Source organism: Leucopleurus acutus, assembly GCF_964270905.1.
Source record: "Leucopleurus acutus genome assembly, chromosome: 19".
Lineage (NCBI taxonomy): Eukaryota > Metazoa > Chordata > Mammalia > Artiodactyla > Delphinidae > Leucopleurus > Leucopleurus acutus.
In genome coordinates this window covers 7,339,788-7,357,903 of record NC_139161.1, presented here as the reverse complement: position 1 = coordinate 7,357,903, position 18,116 = coordinate 7,339,788, and the positions used below count along the sequence as shown (strand labels likewise).

The following is an 18,116-nucleotide window of genomic DNA, read 5'->3' as shown; positions in this document are numbered from 1 at the left end:
GGGAGCCTGGCCACCTACCCTGGTCTGCAGTGAGGGTGTAGTAGCCAGGGGCCACCTTGAGCTCGTGGAAGGCCCCCTGCTCCACATGCTTCTCCGTCAGCTTCAGCAGGGCCTGCTTGGCCGAGCGGGGCGCCATCAGCACCGTGTCCACAATGGTGTGGTCCTGCCTGGGGGCGGGGTTGGGTGGGGAGGTGTCAGGCTGGCCAGGAGGCTGGCACTCATCCCGTCCCGCCTACCTGTCCTCTCTCCATCAGGGGACAAGATTCCAGGCAGCAAAAGGCAGTCATCAGAACCAGACAGTCCTAGGGGCCCAGGCTGGTCCCAGCGTGGTGGGCCCCCTCACCCTGCAGCCAGCATCCTCATCTGTGAAATGAGGCTACTGCTCCCACCCACCTCACCAAGAAGGGCTGCTGAAGCAAAAGTAGAGTCAGGACAGCAAAGATGTGAAGGGTGTAGGCCCTGAAGCCAGACTGCCTGGGTTCAAACCCTGGCTCTATATCTTAACAGCTAGGTAACCTTGGGCAAGCTACTTAAGCTCTCTGATTCTCAGTTTCCTCAACTATAAAACGGGAATAGCAATGGTACCTACTTGGATAAGAGAACCACACACATGAAGCCCTTAGAACAAGGCCTGGCCCGTCGTAAGCACTCAAAATGCTGGTCTAAGTGGTTCTCACTGAAGGTGATGTGCTCAGTGAGAGCTGTATTCTGTTACTGCGCACGCAGTTCTGTCCTCTCTACATGCTGTTCCCACCCCCACTTTTCCCCTGGGGGGGCTGGGACTCGGGGTAGGAACTGGGAAGGAGGTGTGTCACCCACTGGACCATCTTCTTGGCACCCAGTGGTGCCTCCAGGATCAAGGCGTTTGGCGTCGGAGGAGGGCTGCAGCTGGGCACCGGGCTATCCCGGGTACTGGGTAGGGGGCTATCGCCGGCATGAGGGCAAAGACTGGGTCTGCTTGGTTCCCTGTGGTTTTCCTGTTCTAGTACGGGGGCTGGCTTTTGGTGAGGGCTTCATACTGGTATTTGCTCAGTGAAGGTCCTACCCAAAGACAGACAGCCCTCCTTTCCAGTGGGATGGAGATGGAGATGGAGATTGGGGTGGGGGAGGGGGCAGAGGGGGCAGGTACTTGGGGCTGGTACTACCCCACCTGTGTGTCTTCGACTCACTTTTTCCCGGCATTGGGCTGCTGCCTGTGGAGGACAAAGTGGGGAACGTGAGCCAGGTGGTCCCTGGGGTGGAGGCACGATCTGCTTGGGGGAGATCCCCTGGCGTTGGCTATACGGGCGGCACCCTCACCCAACCCCGGGCACCCAGGACCCACCGGAACTTGGTCTGCTGGAGCTTCTGCACGCCCGTGATGTGCCTGTACACCTCGTGCAGCTGCCAGACAAGGAAGGGCTGTGAGGCTCGGGCCCTGGGGGAGCCTCTGCACCCAGAGCCATCCAGGCCCGGAGGACCTCTCGGGGTGGGCTGGGGGCGTGGCCATGGGCACGCACATTGCCTCCACCCTTCTGGAGGCATTTACAGGGAACAGATCCCAGGATGATCCCAGGCCAGGCACATGTCCAGGGAAGCCCTTCTTTCCTGCCCGGAAGAATCCAGGTTCCCCAGCTGCTTCCCTCTGCTCTCCCGCCACCTGGCTCACACCCAGCCCAGAGACGCCACTGCCTGCGATCGGCTTCTTTGGCCCTTACGTTCTCCTCCACCTCCTGGCGCAGCTGGTCACATTCTCGGGTGCCAGGCTTCAGTAGGTTCTCGGTGCAAAGGCGGGCAAGGCGCAGGGACAGCCCGTAGGGCGCTAGGGGCAGGCAGGGAGGGGTGTCGTCAGCCCCCTGCACAGTGCGCACCACAGAAGCCCCGTCCAGGAGCCATGCTTGGATAGGGGAGCACCTGAGGCTTATAGCACCATCAGGAAGGATAGAAGGCAGCCAGGCCTATGCCTGCACCCCAATACCCAGAGAAAATAGGAATGGTGTGATCCCGGACCTGGGAGCAGCGGTGAACGTGCCCCGGGCCCCAAGGGCAGCACCAAGACCTGCGGTGCCCAGCCCTGGCCCTCACCCAGCTCCGTGGGGTTGATGCCGGCAGCATGCGAGGCAAAGCCAGGCCGCTGCACGTTGTTGGTGGTCTTCCAGCGGACTGTGTCGCGCCCCTTGAGGTTCCCGCTGCGCAGCAGGGGCGTGTCCAGGTGATCTGAGGCCATCAGGTTCGCCCGCAGCATGTAGTGGTCTTCCTTGAAGCCCACCATGTGACCTGCGGGACAGGGTCCTCACACTGGGCTGCTCCCTAGACCTTCCCCACCACACCCCTGCAGGTGGGACCCCGGGGCCTCCCACCTCTGTTCCAGACTCGGCCCCCACTTCCCCTCCACCCCAGCTGGAAGAAAGAGCGGGCAGAAGCCCGCCACCCCTGCTGATGCTGGCCCGTACCTCGGTTGCAGCACGGGAGAAGGGCCAGGCAGGCCTAGGAGACAAGGTGGGTGAGGATGAGAGCTGAGACAGCCACCCCAGCCTAGGTAAGCCCCTTCCGCCACCACCTGCCACCCACGCCAACGGTCCAGAGGGGGCAAAGGTGCCTTCCCAGACACCAGGATATCCAGGCAGCTGCAGGGGTCTAGGTGTGTGGCACATAAGGTGGGTACACAGAGGGTGATGGGGCAGAGGGTTCCCCAAATGTGTGCCAGGGGACCCTGGTCCTGCTGTATACTCTGGAAAGTAAAGGTTCTGTGATCAAACCCATTTGGGAAGCACGGAATTCCTTCCCCTTATAGTTTCACTATTCATACAACTAGATCAAAGGCTCTGAGAAGTCCTGCAGAGAAGAAACCGCTTTCTCAAATGCATTTGATCACAGAGCTCTTTTTCTCTGTAACACACACTAATATCCCACACGCTGGGGGTTACTGCAGAGAGTAGTCTCTGCTCCCTACAATTCAGTATCCCATGCCATGCCGTCCTCCATGTTTTCCTGTCTCCTGTCTTTCCTCCCCAGTAGACTGTCAGCTCCTGGCGGGCAGAGCCCTTCCTTCCCTGTTAGCTCTCGTGACCCTTTGCATGTGGCTGACCCCCGGGCAGGGGCTCCCAGGTATCCAGCCACTGATGGTTGGCAGAGGTGAGAGGCTGGCGTGGGGAGGGCACCAGGGCTGGGCAGAACATGTGGGTTCGCTTGGCCTCTGCCACCTACAGGGACCCTGGCGGCGGGGGGAGACCCTGGGGGAGCCCCCACCTTGCAGCAGGCACAGTACTTCCAGCAGAGCAGGAGCAGCAGTGCCAGGAGCAACAGGAGGAACACGAGCAGGGGAACGAGCCACCAGAAGGTGCCGGGGGGGCAGTCTAGGGAGGAAGGAGAGGAAGTCGGTGCCATTTCCCCCACCGGGGCCCGACAGGCCACCCACACGCCCCCGGCCGGCCCTCCAGCTCACCCTTCCTCCTCTGCACCAGGACGGTGCTGTTGGGCCCGGGGCCGCCATCACCCTCCACGGTGTAACTGTACGTACAGTCGTCATCCTCGTCCCGGAAGGAGCAGTACTCCACCACCTCCTCCGCTGCACCCACAGACAGTCGGCAGGGCACCCAACCCCACCCCGGAGCACCTTAGGGCCTGGTGGGGTGGCCGCTCCTCACCACAGCCCTACTCTGGGGCCCAGCCCTCCCATCACAGGGTGGGAGGCACCTCCCTGGGGAAGAACGCAAGTTCCCGGCAAACTGTGCATACAGATGGGGCAAGGCGGGGTCTGCCCTCCAGGAGCGTCAAAGGCTGCAAGCAAATCTGTGCCCGTCCTGGGCATCGCTCAGGAGCTGGGCTTCTACAACGTTTTTCTTTTTTCTTTTCTTTTTTTTTTGGCCACATGTGGGATCATAGTTCCCCGACCAGGGGTCGAACCCACACCCCCTGCAGCGGGAGTGCGGAGTCTTAACCACTGGCCCGCCAGGGAAGTCCCTTCTAGAATACTTCTCTGACCTAGAGGAAAGGAGGTTGTGAGCCCCCACGGCCCAATTATGGGCCTTTGCCGTGTTCATGGCCCTACCCAGCTCTTTGCCCCCTGCCCAAGCCAGAAGCCATCTCCCCAGGTCTGGGTGCCCTGGTCAGACTGTGTGGCCCCTACCTGGGTCTGTGTGACCTGTCTGGGTTCTGTGACCACTCCCAGGTCTGGAACCCCTCTTTCTGGACTGCATGTCCTCAGTTTGGATTATGAGCCCCCTACCCAGCTCCACAGACCTGCCCAGATGAGAGACACCACCTACCCCATCGGAAGCCCCCCTGCCTAGTCCTCTCTCCCTGCCCCATACCTTTCTTAAGCTCATCCACCATCTTGACCTTGAAGCTGCACTCCTTACACACGTGCCCCTTCTTTTCACCGGTGCCCCACGCCTGGCACTGCACACAGGAGCGCAGGTCCTCACAGAGGCCCAGGCGGATCTGGGTGGGCGAAGAGGGTCAGACAGGCACTGTGTTGGGCGGCGGCCCCTGCCAGGCCCGCTCCCACCACGTCACACCCTCGGGCAGCTCCTCTGGCACCAGGCTCAGCCCCTCTTGTCCGTCTTGCCCCGTGCCTGGGGTCCCCATGCCCATACCCAGTGAATCTGGCCTCACCGCTGAGTAGTTGATTTCGCAGATGGTGTCTGTGTAGAGCGACTGTTGGTTGCAGTGGCAGCGGCCACACTCGCAGTAGCCACGCCCATTACAGATACCCTGAGTCAAGAGGAGGCGCCAGTGAGCCAGCTGTGCCCCCACCCCTGCCTGAGAGGAAGGGTGGTCTTGATTGGGGCCCCCTCTACCGCCCCCCCCGTCTGCCTCATGCCCAGGCCTACCCCGTTGCTGTCGATGCAGGTGGCATTGCTGAGAGGACAGTCACAGCTCAAGCCTGTCCAGCCAGGCTCACACACACACTGGCCCATGGAGCAGCGTCCTCGGTCTGAAGAGAAGGGGAGGGGAGAGGAGAGGCACACTTGCACCTGCAGTCCAGGCTGCCCACTGGCTGGAGCTGCCTTGGGAGCTAGGATGTCTCCAGCCAGGGGCAGAGCCATCTCTTCGTCGCTTTCTTGGAACTCCCTCCTCTCCATTTCTCCCGCTCTATTGTGCCCTTCTACCTTCCACTCTGCAGCTGGGGAGATCACCCCAAAACACAAACACAATCATGTGTCTCCCCTGTTTAAGAACTTCTAATGAGTCCTGGCCAATGCAACAAGGTAAGAAAAAGAAATAAAACATAAGTTTTGGAAAGTTAAGAGATGAAAAACTGTCATCATGTGCAAGTATCAGAAACATGCCACAAAATAGCAAGAAGAATCTATAAATAAGTTATTAGATTTCGTAAGTGAGTTTAGCAAGGTGGCTGGATACAAGGTTAACATAGAAAGAGTTAGAAAATGAAATTAAAAGCACCAGTGAGGACTTCCCAGGTGGCGCAGTGGTTAAGAATCAGCCTGCCAATGCAGGGGACACGGGTTCGAGCCCTGGTCCTGGAAGATCCCACATGCTGCAGAGCAACTAAGCCTGTGTGCCACAACTACTGAGCCTGCGCTCTAGAGCCCACGAGCCACAACTACTGAGCCTGCATGCCACAACGACTGAACCCCACGTGCCTAGAGCCCATGCTCCACAACCAGAGAAGCCACTGCAATAAGAAGCCCACGCACCGCAATGAAGAGTAGCCCCCGCTCACCGCAACTAGAGAAAGCTCGCGCGCAGCAATGAAGTCCCAATGCAGCCAAAAATAAATAAAAAATAAATAAATGTATTAAAAACACACACACACACACAAAAGAAACACACCAGTGACTCCCTTTTGCCCAAAGGATGAAGTCCAATATCCTTACTAGAATAGGGGTTGATTAACTACAGCCTGTGGGCCAAATCCAGCTCACCACCTGCTTTTGCAAAAGTGTTATTGGAACAGAGCCACACTCATTTGCCTATGTATTGCCTAAAGCTGCTTTCTGCTACAATGGCAGAGCTGGGTAGTTGTGACAGAGACCATATAGCTTACAAAGCTGAAAATATTTAATGTATAGCCTTTTAAGAAAAAGTTTGGACTACACTAAAACTGGACCCATCCTGGACTGGAACCCAAGCCCCTCGCAGTCTGGCCCTGCCTCCTTCCTGGCTGCATCTCCCTCCCCTCCTGTCTCAGCTTGGCCTGTGCCAAATGTCTGCCTTTCTCCAGACGTCCTGCGTTCTCCCTTCATTTCTCTGGGCACACCCCGGGGTGGGCAGGTGAAGAGAACTAATGGCAGACAGAAGCAAGAACGGAGGAAAGGATAGAAAAGCAGGGTCTTGACCCCCCCGTGGCAAGTATACAGTTGGGGCTTAGTAAGTATTTGGCGAGTGGATTTTCATTCATTCTCCTCCATTTACCCATTCAGTACTTCCATATGGCCCCTGTGGGTTCTGTGACCCCCTGCCCAGCTCCGGAAGCCCTGGCCAGGCTATGTACCCATGGCCTGGGCCCACACTGTGTTAGGCCCTGTGGGGCTACAGAGGATGCATTACTCCAGGCCCTGTCTGCTAGAGATGTAGCCGCTTCCGAGAGAGGAAAGATCGCCATGCCACAGACCACCGATCACTGAGGTTGAGCTGGGTGGTACCCGCTCTAGTGGGATGGGAGAGTGGAGAAGGCGGTGGGCACGGGCCGGAGGACCTCAGGGGGACATTCCACAATGGGGATTTCATGCTGGCAGGGGCCTTGGGCATCAAGTTTGTGGAGGAGGAGAGAGGTCCAGGTTGGGGCTGGACTGAGGAGAGGCACTCAGGGAATCTGGAGGAGGGCTGGGCCTGAACATGGGGGTCCCGACTCCCAGCAAGGCTCTCCCAACATGGGTTCTGATGGCAGAGCCAGAGGTGGCGGGCAGGGGCTGGACACCCAGGCCACCCTCCCGGCTTCACCCCACCTGGGCCAGTAGCTCACCGTTGCAGAGGAACCCGGAGGCACGGGGGCACTGGAAGTTGTCGTATTCACAGAATTGACCCTCATAGCGGCCGTCACCATAGCACACGCAGTGGCCGCACTGGCACTCGCCCTGCCCCGAGCACAGCTTGTCCTCACCTTCCCGCTGGCAGGGCGCCAGGTCGCTCAGGGAGCCAGTGGAGCAGTTACAGGTCTTGCCGCTCCTGCGGGAGAAGCCAGTCACTTCTGCACGGCACAGCAGGAAAGATTTCACCATCCAATTTTACAGATGAGGAAACTGAGGCTCTAAGTGGGCCTCTGTGGGTCTGAGTTATGTAGACAGCAGGGGCTGCGCTGAGACTCAAACCTCAGTCCCCTGAGACCCTCCTCCTGTCCCTTCCTCAAGTCATGACAAACCTATTCAATGTCTTAAAGCTTGAAAAGCCCTTGCTCTTGCTAACATTCTCTTATGACTCCCTTCTACTCAGGTAACAGGTGCCCATGGCTCAGATACTAAAGGCCCAAAAGGGATGGAGGGTCAAGTACGTCTCCCTCCTGTGTCTGACCCACAACACCCTAACGGCCACCACTGCCCTGATTCTTATGCGTATTTCCAGCGGTAATCCTATATAGCCATAGATTTCTTTTCATTTTTTGGCCACGCCAGGCAGCTTGCGGGATCTTAGTTCCCTGACCAGGGATCGAACCCGGAACCCCGGCAGTGAGACTGCTGAGTCCTAACCACTGGACTACCAGGGAATTCCCATATCCATGAATTTCAAAGTGCTTTGAACCAAACCCACCTGCCAACTAGACATATCCCTTTCCTAGCCCTTTCTATGCCCAGCTGCCAACCCACCCTCAGCAGCCTACTTGGTGTGCCCAGCCCCTTCTCTGGGAGCGGCTGGCATCCTGGGCGCTGGCTTCACCCTCCCACACTCACCAGCCCTCACTGCACACACAGTGTCCGCACATGAAGTCCCCGTTGAAGCTGCAGCGAGGTGACCGCTCCTGTTTTTGCTGGAATGAAATCATGGTGGGGTGGCTGGGGGCGGCGAGGGACGCTGGACGCTGCCCCTCAGGGAACCCCAAAAGGGAGTTGTGGCCACAGCATGCTCTGCTGTGTTACTCAGGGCCCTGGGGTGGTCGGCTTAGCCTCTCCCTCCCTCCGCAACCTGACGGGGCCGCATCATACCAGCTCACAGGAGCACACGTCACAGACGACGTCCACATCCATCTTGAGGCCATTGGAGAAGGAGGGCTTCAGATGGATGTTGCCCTTCCGGTCCGCTTCTGGCAACTGGCACACGTGAGTCCCGTCCAAGTCCTCGATAGCCCGCAGCTGCACTTGGTATGTGCCCTGCAGGGACCCCACTGTCAGGCAAGGCAGGCCTGGACAGACCACCAGGGGGCAGTCGTGCCTGAAGTCTCTAGGCCCTCAAGCTCCAGGGATGTGTCTGGCCCCTGACACCCAGCTCCCCGCCTGCCCTTCCTCAGGGCTGCGAAATTGCTCCCTCCAGGCACAGCCGCGGTAACAACAGCACCAACAGTAACCGGGGTTGCTTTTGGCCCATTCACTCATCTTAGCAACCCTGAGCTCCAAGCTGATTGGTCTCCACTATACAGATGAGGACACGCCAAGGGGCTGATCCAGAGGGCTTCAAACCCAGATCTGACTCCGGAGGCCATGCTCTGGACCTCTGTTCGGGTAGACCCCGCCCCGCAGGCCGCTGTGCCCGTCCTCCCCTGCCCCGGGACCCCCATGGAGGCGTACCACCTGCCCCCGCCGGATGAGAAAGGACCCAGTGTTCGTCTTCTGGAACATCCTGGAGGTGACCTCTGTCCGCAGGCCTCGGGGGCTTTCCAGGGCCCGGATGTCCAGGTTGGAGCGGATGCGCTAAAAGAGAGCAGGCGATCAATGGCCTGGGGGTACCCCGGGCTCACCCACCCTGGCCTGGCCTGTCTGTGCTGCACTCCCACCTACACGGAGGCCTGGGGTGCTGGCGGGGGTCGGGGGGGCTGGGGGTCAAGGGAGAAGAGCCTGCAGGAACCTGGGGCCAGGCCCAGGGGGTGCTCCTCAAGGACTGCAGAAGACCCTTCCTCCCTCCTGTCCTATTTCCCAGTCCTCCGCCATTCAGCCTTCTCTCTAGCCCCTCCCCAGAAAGGCTCAGACTCCAGAGCCCTCACGTTGAAGGCATCCTGCAGCAGATCCACGATGTTGGAAGAGTCCTCCTGCAGCACCCCCAGCGAAGAGACGGGAAAATACGAGGACAGCTTCTGCAGGAGAAAACGCCAGGCTGGGGCTCAGCCTCCCACAAGGGTCATCTCTGAATCCAGACAACACCTCTGGGGTTCGCTCACCTGGCAGATGGGGAAGCTAAGGCCTGGCGCCTGCTGTGCGTTCCAGAGCCTGTGCTCTCAGCCCCCACCTGCTTGGGAGGGGGGCTGGGGAATGGGCACGTGGACTCCTCTTCCCACCAGGGCCCATCCCAAGTTTCGGGAAGGAAGGGAGGAAGGCAGATGGGGGTGTCTGAGAAGTTCCACGGACCCTCCCGCCTGCCCCCATCCTGCCCCGTGAGGCCCCGGCCCCCGCACCTCATAGTAACTATAGGAGTAGTTGGTGACTGCAAAGATGGGGATGATGTTGTGCCGGTCGAGCAGGCGCACCAAGGTGGGCACGGACGGGTAGTCCTGTGTCCCGTACTGGGTGTAGGTGCCCGTGGTGTCCAGGTGGCACTCCTCGTCGTTGCGCCTCATGATGCCAGCCAGCACGTTGGCGCCATCCGCCTCGTAGTGGAAGGCCGACTCGGTAGAGAATACCAGCAAGTGGGTGCTGTCGGGGCGCCAGCCGATGTGCCTCTGGGGAGAGCGAGGAGGGGTGCCCGTGGAGCAGGGGACACTCGTCACAGCGTCGTGCACAGTGACAGCGAAAGCACGTCCCAACACGGGGCTCAGCGAGGACACGGGATTAACAGCCTGACGCCCCCACGAATGACGCACGTGACAGACAGCACATGATTGATGACCGGCATAAACAGAAACCAGCGATGGGAAGTGGGAAACAGAAGCAGGGGCTGTGCCCACAGTGGGCGCCACGCAAGATGTGAACCAGGTTCATGCAGCTGTCCCCACAAGGTCTTAACCACTCTGCGAGAATATCTCAATGGCACAGAAAAATGTACACCACGCAGCATTCAACGGAAGAGTTAAAATAGGTACAGCAAGCAGCATGTGACAATTTGTTTGAGAAATACATGGGATCGGGGCTTCCCCGGTGGCGCAGTGGTTGGGAGTCCGCCTGCTGATGCAGGGGACACGGGTTCGTGCCCCGGTCCGGGAAGATCCCACATGCCGCGGAGCGGCTGGGCCCGTGAGCCATGGCCGCTGAGCCTGCGGGTCCGGAGCCTGTGCTCCGCAACGGGAGAGGCCACAGCAGTGAGAGGCCCGCATGACGCAAAAAAAAAAAAAAAAAGAAATACATGGGATGATTTTGAAAACCATGTATTACAAGAGAAAATGTTTATGATAGCATTAGGTGAAAAAAAAAAGCAAGTTTCAGAACTATATAAACCAACTATATAAAATAAGGAAAAGGGAACAAAATATGCTGGTGGGGTATCAGTGGCTGGCTGTCTGATGGTGGTGAAATTATGGGCAATTTCTGTTCTTTGTTTTCCAAATTGTCTGTAATATGGATACATTATTTTCATTTTTATTTCTTATTTTTTAACTTTGTTTTATTTTCTGGCCACGCCATGTGGCTTGAGAGACCTTAGTTCCCCGACCAGGGATGGAACCTGGGCCCCCGGCAGTGAAAGTGCTGAATCCTTAACCGCTGGACTGCCAGGGAATTTTCTTTTCTGTCTGCGGATACATTATTCTTTAAATGAAAAAACTGATGTGCACATAAAAAGAGGCGCCCTCTTCCAGCACAGCTGGAGATGGGTATTAACAGGGAGGTTGGGTGGGAGGCTGGCCTCAGGGCACTGAAGATTCCAGAATCCCAAGACTCATGTCCGCCTCACTGGCCAACACAAAACCAGGCTGTGACTGCTCAGGCCCTGATACCTCTAAACTTGGATTGGAATTGAGGGTCCCCCAGTGGGTCTGAGCTTGTCTTAGGGGATGGGGGCCCCAGCCTGGTACCAGGGCAGGCCAGTGGGCAGCTCATGCCCTTGTTGAAAAGCACAGCCGGGTCTAGGCCGGCAGGACCTGCCCCGGCACTCACGGTGCACACGGCCGTCTGCAGGATGGCATCGAAACCTCCTTCGGGGGCGTCCAGGTTGCCTGAGATCCGCTCTCCCTTTAGCTTGTTCCGGAACTCCTCCACGTCTTCCGTCAGGCTGATGACGTTTTTGAAGGAGAAGGGGGCGTCACTGTTGGGCCAGGGCTCCTTCAGCCTGGGCGGAGGTGGGAAGGAGAGAGTCAGGGAGGGAGAAAGTCAGGGGAGAAGATGCCCCCAACCCCCTGCCCACCCTCTCTAGGGACCGCCCCCGTGGCTCATTTCAACCTGAAGACTTCGAAGTACTTGGGTGGAGAGGGCGTGGGCCACCTGGCCAGGACCCCTGCCCCCTCGGTCACTCACTTCCCGGGCCTCATGTCTGTCTGAGGGACGCTAACTTTGTCCACGAACTTGCCAAATCCAATCGTGTAGTCGCTGGTGAGCTGCCTCAGGACCTGGGCTAGGCATCAACAACAAAAAAAGAGGGGGCAGCTGAGCCCCAAGAACCCCACATCAACACAGGGGCCGGGGGCTGGCTTGGGAAGGAGGAAGAGGAAGAACAACTTATTGTCAGCACTTTGCATGTTGGGCGTCAGCTCACGCACACGACAGCCCTTGTCCTTATTTACGGATGAGGGAAATGGGACTCAGGGGACCCAGAGTTGTGCATGCAGCTAGTTGGAGGGTGCGGCCGGGGAGCTGGATCAGCTGTCTGCAGAGCTGGGAATTAACCTCAGCCTCATGGCAGCTGGTGCCCTCCGTGTCAGCACCAGAGGAGGGACTTCCTTGGCAGTCCAGTAGTTAGGACTCTGAGCTTCCACTGCAGGGGGCGCGGGTTCAATCCCTGGTCAGGGAACTAAGATCCCGCAAGCCATGAAGCGCAGCACATCCAAAAACACAAAAAGGACCCGAGGGCTCTGGTTCCCACCCGGCTGGGGCCTTCTCTGCACTCCCGAGTGGTTATTGGGGTCTGCACAGGACCCGCCTCTGAGAATGGGGGGAAGGAGTTCTTGGGGTGCTCAGATGTCCTGTCCTTCCTTGAGGAATGGGTGCAGCTAGCCTGAGCCCTGGCCTCCTGAGCAGGTGTCCAGCCAGCTTGGGGAGGCCACTCTCTCCATGCCCTGCCCTGCTGTCTTCCACGCCGTACCCAGATCCTGCCCCATCTTCTTGAGGTTGTCCAGATCGTCAGACATGGAGTTGGAGAAGTCCATGAGGATATACAGGTCCATGGGGCTCTCCAGGGGCTCAAACACCTGCAGCTCAAAGTGCCGCTCCTCTCCCGGCCGCAGCCGCAGCCGCAGCCCCTGGGGGGACACCTGGCTACGGTGCAGGGTGGTGTCGATCTGCGTTTCCTGTGTCCAGGGGAGGGGGACACCTGGCTGGAGGGTCTCTCCAGATCTGAGGGAGATACCTCTCAGCTCAGCCAGGGGACACGATAGCCTCCCACAAACAGCCAGCCTTGAGCTTGGAGGGCCCAGCCCCCCCGACCCCCACTCTGGGCACCTCTGTGATCTCGAAGCTGCTCTCCGTGACCACCATGCTCTCCTGCCGGCAGCCCGCAGCCAGCAGCTCTGCCTGGGTGTTGCAGCGCCGTTCCTTGAACATCTGGCCGGAAGGAGATGGAGTCAGGAGGGCAGTGCCCTTCCCCTGGCTGTCCTAACCCTGGATCTATCCTGTACCCCACCACCCCGATCTTCCTGACCCTTGCCTGTTCTCCCACGACCACCTGGCCTGAGGCTGGGCTGAGGGCGGGGCAAGTGTGGGCCAGAGCCCAGGCGTGGGGTGTAGCAGGGTGGGGCACGCAGGTTGGGAAGGTGGCCCAGGCTAGGCCCCAGCGGCATCACACCTCGTCCGTGCAGTAGGCGCAGTCCCTGTCCACGCGGATGCACTCCGTGCAGCTCTTCACCTGGGCCTTCTTGCAGCGGTTCGCTGGGGAGCAGAGATGGGCGTGCCCACTGAGATGCGCCTCACCCACTGCCTAGCCCTTCCCTTGTGCAACCTCATTTGAAAGAGGTGGGGATTCTCTCCCGATTTACAGAGGGGGAAATGGAGGCCAGCAGGTACGTGGTCAGTCCCAGGTCGCACAGCTAGAAACCCACGGAGCCAGGTCTCAAACCTGGACTCTCCACTCAAGTCTGGAGGCAAGGATGGTGGGGGCCGAGACCGAGGCGCTGGTGGGGACACCCTAGCCACCCCCCTCACCTGCTCCTCCAGGGTAAAAGGGATTCTGTCTTGTTTATCACTGTGTCCCCAGTGCCTAGCCCAAGCCCCGCACACAGTGAGTTGTTAGTAAATAAATGAGGTAAAACTCCAGTTTCCCCAAAGGTTGGGATTCCCTTTGGTTTTGTTCAGTTAAAATCACAGTAAGGACCTATTATGTGCACTAGTGGGTGGTCTCCTGGGCTCCAGGCAACGGTGCACTGTCAATGTTTAGCAAGGGCTCCGGTGAGGGCGGGGAAGCCCTGACTTGCAGCCTTTGCCAATTTCCAGGGTGTAAATGTTCCCACCATGGTCTGTTTCAAGCTATCAGCATGACCTCCACTGACAGGCGAAATTTCATCAGTAGGAGCGGGCTCCAGCCCTTTGCCGACTGCAGACACTCCCAGAGCAGGTGATGATCACCTTTCTCTCCTCCAAATGCCTCTAAAACTTTTCGACTCAGCTTTCCAGCCTCAGTACATCCTGCGAGCGCCTCCATTCTCCGAGTGGACGTCTTCTCCCTCCTCTAGACCAAGTCTCCTTCCTCCCCTGGGTGTTCTTGGGCCATACAGCTCAGGCTCATGGCTCCCCAGCCTTCAAGGTGGGTGGTGGTTGTTTGTTGAATGGCTGAGTGAGCGTCTGGGTAAGACACTCCATGAGAGCCCCCTCCCTCACTTAAGGGCAGTGCCTTGGAAGTTGAGCCCCCACCACAGAGAGGGGTGTTGCAGGGGTGTGTCCGACTCACCCATGTCCCCGGGGAAGCTGGCGCTCAGCAGGGCTGCCAGCAACAGCCTGCTCCACCAGCTGGGATGCGGCCCTGCCATCCTCTTCCTCCTGTATAACAGCAACAATCGACATACCATGCCTGACAGCTCTGGTCCATGTGTCAGCTCACTGGGTCCCTGTCTAAGCTCCACCATTCCCATTGCACAGATGTAGAAACTGAGGCTCTACAGAACTTTAGTGATGTTCCAAGGCCACCTGGCCTGCACGTGGCAGGGCCCAGGGCCCCTGACTCCTCTTTTCCACTGCCGCCTTCCTTGTCGTCTCTGGAGTGGCCAGATGCCCTGCAGCCTATGCCCTGCCCAGGGAGGCCCCCACCCTCTCACCACTGAGGACTCTGGGCTCTGAGCCTGTCCCAATGCCAGGTCTCTTGTGCTGATCTCCCCGAGGGCAGAACAGGGCTTATTCCGCCTTTGCCTTTCAGACCCCAGTGGCCTGGGTCAGGCTTGGCAGGGACAGGGCCACCCTAGAGGATCCTGGCTCCGCCTTCCTGTCCCCTCTCTGTCCTGGCCCACTTGCCTCTTGGTAAGAGGGTGCAGCCGGGAAGAAGGGGGCCCCTCCCAATATCTGGGGCCTGAGAAAGGAAGGAGGAGACTTGTTGCACTCAGCTAAGTTCTGCAATGGCTGCCTGTCCCATCAGGGGAGGGGTCCCCCCCTACTCCCCACCTCTGTCTGCCTCAGAGTTGAGTTTTGGGGGCCCCTGAGCAGATCACCCTTTCAAAAATTAGCCTGGAGCTAGATTACAAGCCCCTCCTGCCCACTCACACACACACGCACTGCCAGCCACCCCAGGAGACCCATCTGCCTTTGGTTCACCATCAAACCATCTCAACTCATTAGTGACCTTCGGGGCAGGCACCGGCGTCCCTGAGGCCTTTTAAAAGATGGGTATGGGGACTTCCCTGGTGGCACAGTGGATAAGACTCTGCGCTCCCAAGGCAGGGGGCCCGGGTTCGATCTCTGGTCAGGGAACTAGATTCCACATGCATGCCTCAACTAAGAAGCCCACGTGTGGCAACTAAGACCGGGTGTAACTAAATAAATATTAAAAAAAAGAAAAAAAAAGATGGGTATGTACAGCAAGAAACTAATACAACATTATAAAGCAACTATACTGCAGTAAAAATTTAGGGGCTTCCCTGGTGGCTCAGTGGTTGACAGTCTGCCTGCCGATGCAGGGGACACGGGTTCGTGCCCCGGTCCGGGAGGATCCCACATGCCGCAGAGTGGCTGGGCCCGTGAGCCATGGCCGCTGAGCCTGCGTGTCTGGAGCCTGAGCTCCGCAACGGGAGAGGCCACAACAGTGAGAGGCCCGCGTACCGCAAAAAAAAAAAAAAAAAGCAAGCAAATAAATAAAAGATGGGTAGCCTGCTGAAGAGAAGGGGCTGGCCATAGCCACCAGGCCGGCAGAGTTGACGTTAGGACCCCCTCCTCTTTCTCTAGAGCGAGTCACCCAGCAGCCCAAGACTATGCCATGCCTACTGGCCCTCCCTCCTTGGATCTTTGCTCAGTCCTTGGCTTGTGGGGCAGGGGCAGCCCCAGGCTCTGGGAGACTGAGGCCCCCAAATGGCTGGGGAGAGCCGGGGGCAGGGGGGCGTTGCAGGAAGGCATTGCCTCCGTCGCTACAAGGCAGGTGGCTCCCAGGAGGCACTAGCAGCTCCAACACATCGCAGGCAGAGCCTGCTGGGAAGGAGCCACCCTCTAAGAGGGGCCTGGGGTAAGGGAGCTCTGAGCCAGCCAAGGGGGTGCTTCTTGGAGGAAATGACTTTCCTGCAGCCTTGGGGCATAGGCACCACACCCACACACTACACAATATAGGCTGCCTTACCCAGGCTTCCCAGAGGCACCATTACATACACAGATACAGACACTGGAGGGCCCAGCCCAGCTTTTACTCACCCTCCTGTGCCCCCAGGCTGGGCACACAGTGGGCAAGTGCCCAGCACTTCATGTACATAATTGCCCCTTAATCTGTACAGGAACCAGTGGGGATGGTTGCATTGTCCCCATATCCCGGGTGAGACCCGGGCAGCGCACACCCCCCACTTAGCCTTCACTTTATACTCGGAGGCTCTAAAGTGGCAGCTGGGGACTAGTTATGCACTCAGGAGTGTTGTGTTTGACTCAACTTGTGTTTAAAAAGTTTGTTTGTTTTCTTTTTTTTGGCCTCCCTGCACAGCTTGTGGGATCTTAGTTCCCCGACCAGCGACTGAACCCGGGCCCCGGCAGTGAAAGCGTGGATTCCTAACCACTGGACCACCAAGGAAAATCCCTAAAAAGTTTTAAAAGTAGTTGCTGGTGTTAAAAATAATAAGGTTTCACATAAAAGTTAGGATTGTGGGCTTATTGGAAGAGGTGGCTGGCCGTGGCGGGCTGGGCAGAGCCCTCGGGAAACGTTCTCTCCAGGCTACTCTGGGTCCCCAGGCTGCGAGGGTCTTTTTATGTACCACCCGGGTCCCGGAAGTATGTGATTGCCACCCAGTGTTATCACATAGTGGCACACTCAGGCCTTGCAGGCACAGGGACATGCATATTCTTGGACACACACTGTGACCCACATGAACGTAGGCTCAGCGATCTCCCTATACCCGCCCTCCCTCCCACCCACGGGACCCCTGTTGCATGTCTGCACCTGCCCTCCGTGGTTCTCTCCCTTCCTGCTTTCCTGGCCCTTCTGCTGCTCTACTGCCCACAGAAATCAAGGCCAAGGAGATAGGCACTCCTTCCCTGCTGTCCTTCCGGCTCTCCTCTCCCCACTCAGCCCCCAGGATGGAGCCCCTCAGTCTTCACTTCCAGCTCCTTCCGAGGCAGCAACAACCATGCCCACAATTGGGCTCAGGGTGTGGCAAGACCATGCGGGAGAAGCAGGAGCCCTGCCGCTGCCCTCTGGGAGCCATCTAGAGGCCCCCCGCCTACAACCAGAGGCCCACCCGGGGCTAAAGGGGTGGGAAAGGGGGCTGGCTCTGGAGGAGTTTACAGTGGTGGGCACAGCCTCCAGGGGTGTTGGATGAGGTCAGGAGAGCTTCCTGGAGGAAGGGTGTCCTGTGCTGACTTTGGGAGGAGGGCCAAGAAAAGAGGAGAGTCAGGGACTCCCCAGACCCCAGACGGACTGTGGCACCGCACAGCCAAGCCGGGAGGGCCTCTGCCTCTAGGTGGCTGCTGCTTTTTGAACCCCAGAAGGGCCCAGCCCGGTAAGCCTGCCAGCCACTGCCTGGCCCCTGCCCACTTCTCCCACATATCCACCCAAGGGCCGGGCGGCCAGCCTTCAGGAAGGAAAGAGCCGGGGAAACAAAAGCCACCCGGCCCACCAATCAGCTCCCCGCGGGTCTGCCCAGTTGGGGTGCGCGCTCACTTCCTTCTTCTCCCCTCGGAGGTCCCTGAATGAGCGCCCAGCCCCGGCGGCCCGAGGCACTGGAGGGGCGTGCGGTGTGCGGAGGGACTGCCTTCCCGCCCCGCGCCAGTGCCCCGGCCGCCTGCCGCGGTCCGAGGATGGACCTACCTTGGGGCTGACTCGCGCCCTCCCCGCGCTGGGCTCCGCTCGGCGGCTCCGGAGGCGGCGCGCGGGCGAGCCGGGACTGTCCAGAGGACGGACTGCAGGGAGGGCGGGCGGCGGCGGGAAGGGGACCGCTTTATGGGCTGGGCGGCAGGTAGGAAGGAGGAGCTGATGAGTCAGGCAGACCGCATTCCTGCGCGCAGCGCGCACCTGTCGGGGCAGGAGCCGTGCGCTAGCGCCTCCGGACCGCCCCCCGGAAAAGGCTGCGGCTCCCGCGCAGCCCGGCCCCGCGCCCCGACCCACCACGGCGGGGGCGGGGAGGAGCCACCCCCTTCTCTCCGGCCCCGGGAGCGGCACCTCCCCTCGGGTGCTGGGCTGCCCCGGGCTGGGGGTGGCCTCTTAGCCTCCTTCTCGGACTGCCGCCCTCTCTCCTCCAGACTGTGAACCAACACCACTGCCCTTGGGAGCCACCTAGTTAGAGCCGCAGACACACAGCCCGGCGGCGATCGAGCGCGCGCACCGCTTCGCTC

General features: G+C 59.1%; 1 protein-coding gene across 1 annotated transcript in view; it reads right to left on the bottom strand.

The window, feature by feature from the left end:
- ITGB4 (integrin subunit beta 4) overlaps positions 1-17,678 on the bottom strand; it is a 30,695-nt gene extending 13,017 nt beyond the window's left edge. The window contains exons 1-24 of the mRNA XM_082861185.1: positions 17,593-17,678; positions 14,056-14,144; positions 12,958-13,040; positions 12,615-12,716; positions 12,259-12,463; positions 11,475-11,571; positions 11,118-11,289; positions 9,485-9,748; positions 9,077-9,166; positions 8,664-8,786; positions 8,085-8,249; positions 7,833-7,909; positions 6,911-7,113; positions 4,815-4,918; positions 4,597-4,695; positions 4,293-4,422; positions 3,425-3,547; positions 3,229-3,335; positions 2,433-2,466; positions 2,065-2,256; positions 1,698-1,801; positions 1,325-1,383; positions 1,170-1,193; positions 19-167 (exon numbers count right to left, since the gene is read on the bottom strand). Of these exons, the coding sequence (XP_082717311.1) occupies positions 19-167; positions 1,170-1,193; positions 1,325-1,383; positions 1,698-1,801; positions 2,065-2,256; positions 2,433-2,466; positions 3,229-3,335; positions 3,425-3,547; positions 4,293-4,422; positions 4,597-4,695; positions 4,815-4,918; positions 6,911-7,113; positions 7,833-7,909; positions 8,085-8,249; positions 8,664-8,786; positions 9,077-9,166; positions 9,485-9,748; positions 11,118-11,289; positions 11,475-11,571; positions 12,259-12,463; positions 12,615-12,716; positions 12,958-13,040; positions 14,056-14,134 (2,785 nt within the window). The 5' untranslated portion in view covers positions 14,135-14,144; positions 17,593-17,678. The remainder of the gene's footprint in view (positions 1-18; positions 168-1,169; positions 1,194-1,324; positions 1,384-1,697; positions 1,802-2,064; positions 2,257-2,432; positions 2,467-3,228; positions 3,336-3,424; positions 3,548-4,292; positions 4,423-4,596; positions 4,696-4,814; positions 4,919-6,910; positions 7,114-7,832; positions 7,910-8,084; positions 8,250-8,663; positions 8,787-9,076; positions 9,167-9,484; positions 9,749-11,117; positions 11,290-11,474; positions 11,572-12,258; positions 12,464-12,614; positions 12,717-12,957; positions 13,041-14,055; positions 14,145-17,592) is intronic.
- Between the last annotated feature and the right edge of the window lie 438 nt (positions 17,679-18,116).